Here is a 15512-nt window from a genome sequence, read left to right as displayed (position 1 = left end):
TGTTCGTTGGTTTGTTGTCGTTTACTCATGTATGTATCTACTCATTTGTCAGTTTATTTTGTTTGTTTGTTTGTTTGTTTGTCTGTTTGTTTGTTTGTTTGTTTGTTTGTTTGTTTGTTTGTTTACTTGTTTATTTGTTTTTGTTTGTTTGTTTACTTGTATGTTTATTTTGTTTTGTTTATATTTGTAAACAGAACTAAATGAGCCTGAGGACCCTGTGTTTTAACTTGAGGAAAAAAATATTTATACTTGATATATATCTCGACGCAGGATAACTAAGTCAGGGAACAGAGCACAATATCATGAAAGTAAATCTAGACAACTATTTGTCGCTCTCACCAACGACGTATTAAGTGTTTTTTTATTGGTCAGCGAGGCTATCGATATGCAAATTTACACTTATATGAAAGCATGACTACGACTTCATTCATTCGCGTGGCGGTACATGTGACAGGAGCAGACGACCGACTGTCAACGCTTTGGGGAGAGTATGGCAATGTTTTGTGGTGTTTTTGCAAGATTTTGTCGGTCTTTTAGCAGTGTGGCCTTGAACCCAATCCAACAAGAACAACAAAGGTGAGATTGTAGAGATATTTTTCTATGCATGTGAGACAAACTGAGCGGAATGGTTTCATCACTGCTTATCGCTGCTTAGACTGTAAAACGCTTTAGTAGTAGCGAATAAATACAAGATCGAGGCATTCAATTCAATTTTTTTCCAATATTAGTTTTCATATTTTTTTCTTTCTCTGCAATAGAGAAAATACAATTATTCAAATTGCAACTCAAATAAAATAGTTCTATCAGATCTATGCACATAACATGAAAATAATAAATGAAATTCATCATCTATTTCATTACTATCAGTTTCTTCGTAACATGACCATTGAACGACTGCCAACATATTCCGTTCATTTGGAATCAATGCTTATCGATAACACGGTGTTGGAAATATATTGTTGATAAGTATGAACACATCACTATATGGAGGGCGGAGGATGATATACAATACTGTAATAGTAATGTAATATTTTACCATCTTGGCTTGCACCAACTCTAAACGTAATAATATATTGTGTGATTTCAAAGAGAGTGTCGCATTTTTCCGATCTTTCGTTTCTGTTTTCAGTCGTGCGAGCGTGTGTAGATCCCGGGTGTTGATATATGCATTCGTCGTAACAACGCATGTTGACAATTTTTGAACTAGCTGCAACACTTATTGTGGCTTTTATGACTGTTTCTGAGCTGTTCACGTTTTTTATCGATCCGGGGATTCCATGAAAAATAACACCACAAATTCTTCTTCGATCGTCCATAGACGGCGTTTGCAATATCTCCATCACTGAAGTTTGGTGAGGTTTTTGCCTGCCGCCTGAGATCTGCCGAAAACTGCTTTTTTCCCCTTCTAACATTAACTACGAATTCATGCGGTAGCAATGTTCCAAACTGTTACTACGTATCCAGTCTGAAACAGGGGTGGGTGGGTGGGTGGGTGGGATGGAGTGGTGGTGGGGGTGGGGGTGGGAGTTAACAAGACACAACTAGAATTTAGCAGATCTTGGAAAATATCTTCAAATTTGAAAAGTCACTTTAATTTGGAATGGATCTGTTAATTTTGAGTGCAATCCCCGGAATGATAAAACTTTTTGTTGGTGTTATTGCAGCAATTTAACAATAAATTTTTCAAACACATTTGGAAATTTAAATTGAATTGCAATATGAATTTAGAAAAAGCCATGATGATGATCATCAAACCTATCACCTGTAATTAGTTATTTTTTTTTAGATTGGGCTTTATAATTCTTTGTTCTTGTTATCATTGTACTACCACTGAGAATAGATAAACTTGTCATTATGTGCCAATATGGAAATATGGAAAACTGATATTGTCCTCCACCTACTGTGTATACTTTCCTACATATTGATCTACATTTCAAATGCAATCCTGTGATACATATACTATAGTTCTACTGAAAAATTACAGACCACATGTAAATTTGTCTTTTGTGCTTGATTAAACTGATCAGAAATATTTTGTGCTCTTGACATTGCTCAAATTTGAGTTGGAAGTAGGCTGGGATAGATTGAAAGGGAGAGAGAATTAACTGAACAAGAAAGAGATTCTATCAGGAGATGTACAATGTAATTGAATTCATTGCCATACTATCCATCTTTTAAAACTCTTATTGAAAATGAGGGGGGGGGGGATATTTTATTGATTTTATTTTGATAGATTTAACTGTATTTTCAAAACTGAATGAACCCCAAAAATCAAAGTCCATCTTTTTCTTTTATTAATATCAATCTATCTATGCTGTCAATCAAGAAATCTATAGTGCAAACCAAATTGACATATTCTACAGAAATTTTACTCCAGTATTAACCTGTTTAGAGAGCTAGTGGTATTCTGTTTACTGTGCTAGTGGTATTCTGTTTACTGTGCTAGTGGTATTCTGTTTACTGTGCTAGTGGTATTCTGTTTACTGTGCTAGTGGTATTCTGTTTACTGTGCTAGTGGTATTCTGTTTACTGTGCTAGTGGTATTCTGTTTACTGTGCTAGTGGTATTCTGTTTACAGTGCTAGTGGTATTCTGTTTACTGTGCTAGTGGTATTCTGTTTACTGTGCTAGTGGTATTCTGTTTACAGTGCTAGTGGTATTCTGTTTACTGTGCTAGTGGTATTCTGTTTACTGTGCTAGTGGTATTCTGTTACTGTGCTAGTGGTATTCTGTTTACTGTGCTAGTGGTATTCTGTTTACTGTGCTAGTGGTATTGTTTACTGTGCTAGTGGTATTCTGTTTACTGTGCTAGTGGTATTCTGTTTACTGTGCTAGTGGTATTCTGTTACTGTGCTAGTGGTATTCTGTTTACTGTGCTAGTGGTATTCTGTTACTGTGCTAGTGGTATTCTGTTTACAGTGCTAGTGGTATTCTGTTTACTGTGCTAGTGGTATTCTGTTTACTGTGCTAGTGGTATTCTGTTACTGTGCTAGTGGTATTCTGTTTACTGTGCTAGTGGTATTCTGTTTACTGTGCTAGTGGTATTCTGTTTACTGTGCTAGTGGTATTCTGTTTACAGTGCTAGTGGTATTCTGTTTACTGTGCTAGTGGTATTCTGTTTACTGTGCTAGTGGTATTCTGTTTACTGTGCTAGTGGTATTCTGTTTACAGTGCTAGTGGTATTGTTTACAGTGCTAGTGGTATTGTTTACAGTGCTAGTGGTATTCTGTTTACTGTGCTAGTGGTATTCTGTTTACAGTGCTAGTGGTATTCTGTTTACTGTGCTAGTGGTATTCTGTTTACTGTGCTAGTGGTATTCTGTTTACAGTGCTAGTGGTATTCTGTTTACTGTGCTAGTGGTATTCTGTTTACTGTGCTAGTGGTATTCTGTTTACTGTGCTAGTGGTATTCTGTTTACAGTGCTAGTGGTATTGTTTACAGTGCTAGTGGTATTGTTTACAGTGCTAGTGGTATTCTGTTTACTGTGCTAGTGGTATTCTGTTTACAGTGCTAGTGGTATTCTGTTTACTGTGCTAGTGGTATTCTGTTTACTGTGCTAGTGGTATTCTGTTACAGTGCTAGTGGTATTCTGTTTACTGTGCTAGTGGTATTCTGTTTACAGTGCTAGTGGTATTCTGTTTACTGTGCTAGTGGTATTCTGTTTACTGTGCTAGTGGTATTCTGTTACAGTGCTAGTGGTATTGTTTACAGTGCTAGTGGTATTCTGTTACTGTGCTAGTGGTATTCTGTTACAGTGCTAGTGGTATTGTTACTGTGCTAGTGGTATTCTGTTTACAGTGCTAGTGGTATTCTGTTTACTGTGCTAGTGGTATTGTTTACAGTGCTAGTGGTATTGTTTACAGTGCTAGTGGTATTCTGTTTACTGTGCTAGTGGTATTCTGTTACAGTGCTAGTGGTATTCTGTTTACTGTGCTAGTGGTATTCTGTTTACTGTGCTAGTGGTATTCTGTTTACAGTGCTAGTGGTATTCTGTTTACTGTGCTAGTGGTATTCTGTTACAGTGCTAGTGGTATTCTGTTACAGTGCTAGTGGTATTCTGTTTACAGTGCTAGTGGTATTCTGTTTACTGTGCTAGTGGTATTCTGTTTACAGTGCTAGTGGTATTGTTTACAGTGCTAGTGGTATTGTTTACAGTGCTAGTGGTATTGTTTACAGTGCTAGTGGTATTCTGTTTACTGTGCTAGTGGTATTCTGTTACAGTGCTAGTGGTATTCTGTTACAGTGCTAGTGGTATTCTGTTTACAGTGCTAGTGGTATTCTGTTACAGTGCTAGTGGTATTGTTTACAGTGCTAGTGGTATTGTTTACAGTGCTAGTGGTATTGTTTACAGTGCTAGTGGTATTGTTTACAGTACTAGTGGTATTGTTTACAGTGCTAGTGGTATTGTTTACAGTGCTAGTGGTATTCTGTTTACTGTGCTGGTGGTATTCTTTTTACTGTGCTAGTGATATTGTTTGTTGTGCTAGTGGTATTCTGTTTACTGTGCTGGTGGTATTCTGTTTACTGTGCTAGTGGTACTTACTGTGCTAGTGGTGTTCTGTTTACAGTGTTAGTGGTATTCTGTTTACTGTGCTAGTGGTATTCTGTTTACTGTGCTAGTGGTATTCTGTTTATTGTGCTAGTGGTATTCTGTTTACTGTGTTAGTAGTATTCTGTTTACTGTGCTAGTGGTATTCTGTTTACAGTGCTAGTGGTATTCTGTTTACTGTGCTAGTGGTATTCTGTTTACTGTGCTAGTGGTATTCTGTTTACAGTGCTAGTGGTATTCTAATATATAATGGGGGCTATATGACTTCAACTGAAATCTTGTTATGTATATTTTTGACACCTATTTTGGGCACTGCCATTACAAACCAAAGTCTTGGGTGGGGGTACTTATAGATAGGGTTCCTTCGATCCGTGTGTGTGTGCATGCATGTGTGTGTGCGTGGGTCCAGCGTCATTTCTTCAACCAATTTCTCTCAAACTTGGTACAAGGACAACACACTATGGCATACATATACTTGTCAATTTATTTTGTGATACAATTCAAGATGGCCACTAGATGGCCATTTTGTTACAAATTTTTCATGTTCAAAGCCATTGCACAGACATGCCTGAACAGATCTCATTCAAAGCTGGTATAAGGACAATGTTCTATTGCATACATATGCATGTGAATTATGTTGGGATACAATCCAATATGGCCACCGGGCAGCCATTTTTAAAATGATTTTTTTCATGTCCAGAACCATTACTTGGACATGACTGGAGTGATTTCTATCAAAAGGACAACACACTATGCATACATATGCATGTCAATTTTTTTGTGATACAATCCAATATGGCTGCTAGACAGCCATTTTTTTACAAAATTTTCATGTTCAAAGCCATTATGCAGACATGCCTTTGAACATTTTATGATTTTTCCATGTTTGGGACCATTACACAGACATGAATGAACTATTTCCATTCAATCTTTATCTAAAGACAATGTACTATGATGTACATATGTATGTCAACTTGTGTCACGGTATGTCAACTTGTGTCACGATATGATCCAACGGGACTGCCAGGCAGCCATTCTGTTATGATGTTTTCATGTCTAGAGCCATTTGGAATCCAAACAGGGATCAATAGCCCCAAACAACGGGGAGTATGTCATCTATGATGGCTTGTATTTTCTCTTGTTTTGTCTAGCCAATGCAGACTGCAGATCGAAGGAAAAACACAAAATAATTCTCCATACATCAGTTGCTCTTTCAGGGAAGACAACTGCAGAACTAATCATGAACAATTACAAAAAAAATTGCATCGTCACACCACTTTAGACAACGTTTTCTGACCAGAAACAACAACTTTCTTTTTTGTGGCCTACATGTCTAATTACTGAAAAATGCCAATATCTTATTAACCCTTTGAACCCTAAAATGCCTCGTAGATGTATTACAAATGATCAAGTGCTGCAAGATGTGTTGAGTTCGGATGAGGAAAATGTGCACGGTAACAATTATGGCCATGATAGTGATTTATCAAGTGAGCATTCTAGTGTAAACGGCGATTTCTGCCACGTTGATTCAGCTACTTCAAATGTTTCAGACGATGATAATTTAGACCTAGCACCTGTTGGCAGAGGGTGTGGCAGAGGGAGGGGGTCGTAGTAGGGGAGGTGGGCGTGGCAGGGGGTGTGGCAATGGAAGGGGACATACTGGAGCTCAAAGGAGAACATTTTTCCCTCCCCTGTAGGTTGGACAGTCAGTTTTTATCATTTATTTATCATTTATTCATGTTTACACCTAAAAAAATATATACGGGCAGACAAATATGATTTCAGAAAGAATATGATATTTCGGAACAGTTACCCTGGGGAGCTCAGGGTATACGTCACGTTACGCTGGGGAGCTTAGGGTTCAAAGGGTTAAAATTAAAAGCTACATCGATAATATTTTCAAGACATATGCGCTTACGTATCGCAAATGTATGTACCAAATCATATTGAATTTGGAGCGTGCATTCTTGAGATATAGCCTAATTAGCGAAAACCATTAATTATGTAAATTTCTCGATAATATTCTTGGGATGTTTACCGAAACCTAATCAGTTCTTGTCACTACCCTACAAAACACATGCAATAAATTTCGTTTGAATTGAGCCAGTCGTGTTTTAGAAAATGGTGATAAAGTCGCACCACTTTAGACGACATTTCCTGATGAGAAACTATTTTTTTCTTTTTGTGGCCAATCGAAAATATGCCAATAACTTATTAAAACTAAAAGCTACATGAGTAATATTTTCAGGACAGGTGCGCTTTGGTATCGCAAATGTGTGTACCAAGTTATGATGAATTTGAAGTGTGCATTCTTGAGATATAGCCTAATTACCGAAAATCATTAATTACATAAATTGCTCATTAATATTCACAGGATTTTTACCAAAACCTAATCAAGTCTTGCCATTACCCTACGGAATACGTCTTCAAAATTTTGTTTGAATTGAGCAAGCTGTTATGGAGAAAACGATGACACAGACAGACAGACACACACACAGACTTCCACCCATAAATATATCTCTTCCTTACGGAAGAAAAAATGACAGTATCTGCACTTGGTCGGTCAGTCAGTCAGTCAGTCAGTCAGTCAACCAGAAAGTAATGTACATAAAGAAATCACTAAATGCATTCAATTTGTATCATTTATTGAATTAAACCATCTGTAACAGGTGAAGACTAGTATATAATAGATTTGAGTAGAACTCCTACAATTTGTGTCATGGAGTTTAATGTCAACATCTTACAAGTAGAACCAGATTTAAACTGAATGCCTTCCTTAAGGGCAAAGTTTTGATAATCTCGTTCTTACAGATATTTAATGGAATACAACAGAACATGTGCAATTAGTTATTTTTCCTCATTGATTGTTAATTGCCCATTGCTATAAAGATTATGATGTAAATATTTTTGTGTGTTGTCATTATTTCATTTGTTTTTGTTTTCTATTGTGATTGTTTGATATTCTTTGTGCTATAATGTTTTTCTTTGTTTAGACTTTTGACAATATGTCTTGTTTGCCTTTGGTTTTTGCCTTTGATTTTCTGCCTTAGCCAGTTTTTTGCCAGTTGATCGAATCTGACCAGTTGATTCTATTGCTCACAATAGACTCAACTAATTCCCATCAGTGGGATTTATCCTTCTGGAGTAAATATGTTAGTGTTTGTTTGAAGGGTTGGTGAGTATATGAGTGAATGTTGTACAAGTGTATTCTGATATTAGTGTTTGTTGGTAAAGTTGATGACTGTAATGTGTTTGAATGTCTGTTGTATCAGTTAGGATGCAAGTGTTGGTTTGTAAGGGTAATAATGAATGTAGGAATGTCTGTTGCAGTTGTCTTCCTCTCCACCTGGATATCTTCAGTTGGTCAAGGCGAATCCATGACATACCAAAAAAGAAAAGAAAAGAAAAAAGTGTTGGATATTGAGATCATGGCTTGAAACAATTAGCATCTTTGATTGTTACTCTTTGTTTATTTCAATAAAAGTTGAAACAATTATATGAAAGTTGTAAGAATTTGACATCCAGCCAATTCTAATCAAACTAAATTGTGTATGTGTGTTAAAAACAAAAGTTTGGTTGATGTGATATTGTTTGCCAAAGATTGGTGACAATGTAGAAAAATAATGTACTGTGAAAGTTGGTCGTGTATTGCACTATGCAGTTACATATGAAAGGAGATTTGATTATGATGGTTGAGAATGCATCAAAGATTTGCAGTACACTCATTTGAAGATGAAACATGAAGAAAAAAATTCAGTGTTGTACATAAAAACTATTGTTTAAAGTTTTTTTTTTTTTTTTAAATTTTTTAAATTTTTCTAAAGAATGAATTACAGATCAGAAAAACCGAAAAAGTACATAAAGCAAAGAAGAAAAAGAGGAAGCAAAAGTAAAAAAGAACTGATGGGGATACATGACGTTCGAAAAGCTATTAAATTATAAATTCAATAATATATACCAACGTTTGTTACAAATCTCTGTTGTATTTGTTTTATATGCAATAGTTTTCTCTATTTCATGTTTCTTCTTGACATCTGCTAAAATTAAATAAAATGGGAGACTTTTCTTGTCTTTCCTACATGCATAAATACATTGTTTACCTAATATAATACAATAATTCAAAACATTACTGAAAGTAGGATTTCCTAAGTATTATGTCATGGTCTTTCAAATCATCTTTCAATCAAGTAATATTCTGCCACCACTCAACAAAATTATGCCAAAATAATTTGGTATGGTTACAATTAAGGAGAAGATGAAGCTGCGTTTCAGGACCTTGTTGGCACAAAGTACAAGAATTGTCAGGAGTTATCTTCCATTTCGCTAGCCAGTAGCTTGTTGCCAGATAGTTGTGTAAAATTTTATATTGAAAATCTTTACTTTTCATGTCCATTGAAATGTAATGAGGGAGTTTGAAAAAGGCAGCACTATCTTTAACAAAAACATCCCCGAAAACCGAAATAGTCCTAAGGTTTAAGATCTCCCTTTGTCTGCCTTTAGATATCAAAATACTGTAAACAATGTTGCTTGTGACATTTAATAAATTATAGGGTTTGTTTTCTTCGTAAACTAGAAAAGTTTTAGGCTCAGCAGTTACTTTATTGAAACGATACTTTTCTTTGTATTTGGTGGTTGAAGAAACCAAACCAGCCCACACCAAAAACAGTCTTTTTGGAACCCCCCTACGTGTCCAACATTCAAAAGGTAATAATGTGCCGTTTGTGTCATACAGATCGTTGACATACCATAGACCAGCATCAAACATGGCTTTGTTAAAGATAGACTGCCCATTAACTAAAAGACAATGATTGTTCCAAATATATATTCTCTAACTAGACTTTTGTTTGATCCGACCGATAAAAAGACAGAAAACATTTCTCTATAAAATGACGGAAGTGAACATCCCAAAGTCTTGAAATTGAAATCACACTGTATCAGAATATTAACATTTCCAACGTTTTTAAGATAATGATCAAGAAAAACTTTCCAGCTACCTTTATTTGGCTTAAAATACCAAAATCAACCAATTTAGCCTAGAAGTGCAGACCATATTCCTTAAATCAGGAGCTTTTAGACCCCATGTGAAATGTTTTTAACCAGAATGTCCCTTTTCACCTTTTCTCTACCGCCTCCCCAAATAAATTTAAAAATCAAACCATTAATCTGTTTCAAGTACATTTCTGGGAATGAGGTAAGTGATGCAACATACAGAAATTTGGAAATTATTAAAGATTTGACTATATGTATTCTACCAAGAATAGTAAGATTTCTCATTTTCCACAACTTACGACATTTTTTGACATCAATTTTTTCCTCGTAATTCATTGATATTGCCTTCCTTTCATCGTATGAGATAAAAACTCCAAGAACACAAATAGGTTTGGTTGACCAGGAAATGCCCAAAGGTTTACTTTTACAGTTGCTTTCACATCCCAGCCAAATAGCCTTGGTTTTTTCTCTGTTGAGTTTTAAAACGGAGAAGGAACCAAATGTATTTACCACATAAAGAAATTCTCTAGCAGAATTAATATCTGACAAAATACATGATGTATCATCTGCATACTGTGCTAGTTTAATCTCTTGGTGTCCCACCTTAATTCCTTTAATATGTGTGTGTTGTTCCTTATCGCTATTGATACAATTTCTAAGGCAACAATAAATAAATAGGGTGATAAGGGATCACCTTGCCTAGACCCTCTGCCAACATTGAAATATCCAGAGGTGACACCATTATGTATAACACAACTAGAAATATTACAATACAGAAGTTTAATCCATCGTATGAAGGATTCTCCAAAATTAAATTTTCTTAGTGTATATTAATAAAAATAAAAAGTCACATTCCAGTGAATCAAAAGCTTTAGCAAAATCAATACAAAACAGGATATCGGGAATATTGTTTTTCTTGGTGTAGTGCATTGAGTCTAGAATAGTGCGAACAGCGTCTCCAATATAGCAGCCTTTTACATAGCCGGTTTGGTTTGGGTGATGGCAGGTAAAATTTCGGATATACGGATAGAAAGAGCTATGGAAGCAATTTTGTAGTCGACATTTAAAAGGGAAATCGGTCTCCAATTTTTGAGAAGAAGGCGGTCTTTGCCTTTTTTTATCAATAAGTGTTATGACAGCTTGCTTTTGGGAATTGGAAAGTTCTCCATGGACATAGGAATAATTAAAACTTTTGACCGTGGCAGAGCCGAATAAGTACCAAAACTGTTTATAAAACTCTGTGCTTAAACCATCATTTCCAGGAGTTTCATTATTTGGCATTCTTTTAAAAGCTCTCCAACATTCATCGAGACTCAATTCACCCTCACAAATATTTTTCTGTGATTCTGTTAGCAGAGGAATATTTAAATTACTTGTAAAATCCTTAACTTTTTGTTCATCGAAGCATGACGTACTTGTATATAACTCTTTATAAAACTCTGCCTGTCACTTTAAAATTTCAGAGAAATCTGTTGTAATATCACCATTTTCTTTCCTTAATTTTGTCATGTTCTTTCTAGTATTATTTCTCCTCTCAAGCTTTAAAAAGTAAGAATTATTTTTCCCCCCAAATTCATGCCAACGAACCTTCGCTCTTTTAATCACACCATCTGTTTTCACACTGTCAATATGGTCAATTTGTTTCTGAATATCACCCAAATCCTTCACAATACTTTCAGTCTCCCGTTCGGAGTCTCAAGACTTTTCTTCTTAAGTTCAAGATCATTTTCTTCGTTTTTGTGCTCTTTTGCACGCTTTTTACTATAATCTAGAGAAAATTCTCTGACTTTGTACTTAGATAATTCCCATAATAACCTAGGGTCATTTATTTCATCGAAATCTTTTTCCTAAACATATTTTGCTTGCTCAAGTCGTTTGATATAATCCTCTTCTTTAAGATAAGAAGTATTAATTTTCCAGTAACTTTTACCTCGTTCGATACATGAAAATCTTTTTAGACTAAGGTACACAGAAGAATGATCTGATTTAATTGCTGGACCGTAATCAATTTCAGGAACAAAATCATATAAAACTTTCTGAAACTAACCAATAAATCAATTCTACTCTGAATCAAGGGTTTAAAATTGCCACCTCTCCAGGAAAATCGTTTTGCATGTGGATTCTTAATCCTCCAGACATCACAGATGCTCAAAACATTTACTAACTCTGTAACTTTTTCAATGGCTTTTCCCTTTCCTTGGTAATTCCCACCCTTCCTGTCAATATGAGGATCGAGGGCAACATTAAAGTCCCCTCCAATCAGTATATTATGACTAAAATATATTTCTAGGCTTTGCAGTAAATTATTTAGTGTGCTGTAATAGTGAATCTGTATGTTTTCATAATTTGGAGCATACACATTAACAATTATAAAATACACAATAAGAGTGGGACTGGGATGGAGGAAGTTCGGAGACCCCAATTCAATCTGCACTATGTGGTTGTAGGCTAACTCTAGCAATGAAAGGTCGGATCTACAAGGTATGTGTGAGACCAGTTATGACATATGCGACAGAAACATGGGTGATGAGAGCAGTGGAAGAGGGTATCTTGAGGAGAGCAGAGAGAGCTATGGTTAGAAAGATATGTGGTGTCAAATTGAGTGACAGGGTTGGCTCAGAGGTGCTAATGGAACGGCTAGGTCTATGTGAGTCAATTGTAGAGGTAGCAAGGCGTAGCTGTCTGAGATTGTGTGGACATGTGCTGAGGAAAGATGAGGGAGAAGGAGTCAAGAGGGCATGGAATCTGGAGGTGGATGGAAAAAGAGGAAGAGGGCAACCAAAGTTGACATGGAAGAGTATGGTGGAAGGACAATGTAAAAAGATTGGATTAAACATCAATGACTATGGGAACAGCCAGAAATGGAGGAATGTGATTGACACATGGAAAGAAGGACAGTCGGTGACAAAAATGCCCAAAAAAGTCACAAAACTGATAGCTTACCGCATACAAAAATTTTTTTTTTAAACTAAACACAACAGTAATAACATTCCATAAGAGAAAGAAATGCATAAAAAATAAATGGTACGTTACCCGCACCTGTCAACAGTAAATTAATGTATTCCTTGAGATTGACATGGATATTACAGGGTTCGTACACTTAAAGCAAAACAAAATTCCAGAACTTCCCAGGGGTTTTTCGTCAGTTTTCCAGAGGTATTCATATTGATTTTGGCCATTTTCCAGGGGTGTTGACACTAAAGTATATTTTTTGAATGACATCTAATAGTCTGATGTTTTGAAAATTAACAACAGTTCCCATAATATGTCACAAAACATTTTAAAGACAATCGACACTATGCAAGATGTTGGTTTCAAAACCATGTTTGCACGCTAAGATTAACGGAGAAACCTCTGTCCACCCCCTAAGTAGCCGTTTCGTAAAGCTGGTGCATTGATCGTGTAAGATTGAGTCGCAGCATTCGTCAGTCTTATTAAGACATATCCAGAAAAATAAATTAAAAACTAAAGTTTGTCCTCGTTATTGTATGGTTTGATGTTACTAGATTTATAAGTCACCTAAAATAAGTTTTTTCTTCAAAACTTTGAATAAAAACGTCATTTACGTAACGAAATTTCGAGCTATGAATAACTGAATACATTCATCGCTTGCGTCTTGATGTTTATGTATGGATGCCATGAGTTGCGGAACATTGCGATTTCTCAACTCAACTTGATCATTGACGAATGTTACTGTACCGACAACATAAAACAGTAGTTTATTCTTTTAGAACATGTAACACAAATACCCATCAGGGGACGAAATAATGAAAAAATTTCGCTTGTCCACTGGGCAAGTAGAAAACAAAAAATGTCTCTTTGAAAGTTTCTGTGGGTACTGAAAAGTTCTCTCTACAATAAAGTATTTTTTTTAACAGTCCGAGTCCTAGATAATATGGCCTAATTAATATCCATACTATATAGCATAACATACAATTTTTTGTTCACCTGTAAAAAGTAGTTGTTAAAATAATCACAAGTTTTTCAGCACTTTCATAAGCTATCAATATAAAAAAAATGAACATTTATTTCAACACATATAAAATCTTTCTAAGTATTTCCTTTTGCACCATGTCAATATATTTTCTTTCCTTCCTCATCCACACCAACTATTTTTCTCCCACAAAATTTGCAGTTGATTCAAACAACCAAAACCTGAAAAATCATGCTGTAATTTACTATTGTTGAACAATATTCAATGAGTCACTGGTCATTCCAGGTATGTTTTCTTGATAGAGTAAACAAAGTATGTCAAGGACAACTGGTCCAGATTGTTTTGAAAAGTGGTCAGTCAAGAAAGAGGTCTTCTCAATATTGCTACAATGTTATAATTTTCCAGACTTGTTGGCACCATGGTTATACAATGTATCCAAAGTCCTATCAGACATGTGCAGTGTCTGATAGTACAGCATGAACTCAGGCAAAAACATGTCCCTGATCAATAATCATAAGAAATTCTCCTTGCCCCTTGGGACAAATACTTTTCAAAACAACTTGCCCAAGCCTTCAAATCACTTGCCCAGGGCAAGTAAAAGGCCATTATTTCGAGCCCTGCCCATTTATCAACGACATAAAAGTCACAACCGTACTTCCACAACCCGGAAATTCAACTGCACTTCCCTAGGCCCTAGCCCTAGTATTGCCATGCCTGAGCTGTAAGTATGTCGACTCGTGCGCCGAACTTGAAACAATTTCTAATCGTGGTTGATGATGCTTTGATACTCACTACAATGTTACGATAATCTTGTTAACAGACCTACTGTTACCCCCGGCTGGGACTGTTACAATATCATGTCCCAAAATGACAACTGGGAGATGGAGTAGCAATACGCAAGATCGAAACAAACACTGCGGCGCCCATTCAACTACGCATAGGCACGGTCTGTGGAACAATCGTTTGACTGTCTGGGTTTAATCGGTGTGAATTCTGATTCACCACCGTGGAGAAAGACTTTGAAAATATTTTCGCCATTTCACATTTACGAGATTCAGAATCATGTGAATGGGTGGCTCGAGCACAGATATGACGATCGTCAATATTAATCGATCGATTGATCATGATCATTTTCCAGGGTTTTCCAGGGGTAGGGCGCATTTTTCCAGGGTTTTCCAGGGTTTTCCAGGGAGGGTTTGAAATTCCAAGGTTTTCCAGGACCGTGCGAACCCTGATATTAACATAACTAAAGAGAGATTCCAGTGCGCCATGTGTACAAACTGACTTCTTATAAAAGAGAAAGTCATTGCATATCTACCTTTATACAAAAAATACAGAAAACTCGAAAACACATGGCTACACCAAGCAAAAGAAACTACAAGATTACAAGTCCTTTACAGTATACCTCTTTAAACGACCATTTTCCCTTGTCAGTAGAATGGCTGGTACATGTATAGGGTACTATGTCAGTAGAATGGCTGGTACAGTATAGGGTACTATGTCAGTAGAATGGCTGGTACAGTATAGGGTACTATATGTCAGTAGAATGGCTGGTACAGTATAGGGTACTATGTCAGTAGAATGGCTGGTACAGTATTAGGGTACTATTGGCGAAGTTCTTGGCCGCGCAAAGCTCTTTCATTCTTGTAAGCAGCAGTTGTCTTTCTTTTCTAACCTTTTGACTTACGTCATCTGAAATGTAGATAGTTTTTCCACTGTATTTTTTTCTCCGTAGCATTTTTCCAGCTTTCTTTAGAACTTCTTGCCTGTCTCACCAATCAAGCATTTTTGCCACTATCAGTCTTGTTATACCCTATCGTGATTTTTTCGTCCATGGAGGTTAACGACGGCAGCTATTGTTGTTGACCATCGCCATCTTTGCTGCAAAACTGTTCGATATTAGCTTGGCTGGATTTCTTCGTCTGCTGACGAGTAGTAGTACACTGTTTCGACATTACGTTGTCTAAACAACTAAACTGCAATGTTCAGAACTATATGTGATCTGACTTCCTTCTGAGAAGTTAGAAAATTACAGAAGGGA

At 36.2% G+C, this 15512-nt stretch overlaps 1 protein-coding gene across 1 annotated transcript in view; it reads left to right on the top strand.

The window, feature by feature from the left end:
- Nucleotides 1-490: 490 nt before the first annotated feature.
- The window catches only part of LOC144452096 (uncharacterized), a 155071-nt gene continuing 140049 nt past the window's right edge, over nt 491-15512 (top strand). The window contains exon 1 of the mRNA XM_078143108.1: nt 491-576. Coding sequence (XP_077999234.1) covers nt 491-576 — 86 coding nt within the window. The remainder of the gene's footprint in view (nt 577-15512) is intronic.

Source organism: Glandiceps talaboti, chromosome 22 (genome assembly GCF_964340395.1).
Source record: "Glandiceps talaboti chromosome 22, keGlaTala1.1, whole genome shotgun sequence".
NCBI lineage: Eukaryota > Metazoa > Hemichordata > Enteropneusta > Spengelidae > Glandiceps > Glandiceps talaboti.
This window is presented reverse-complemented; position numbering and strand designations above follow the sequence as displayed.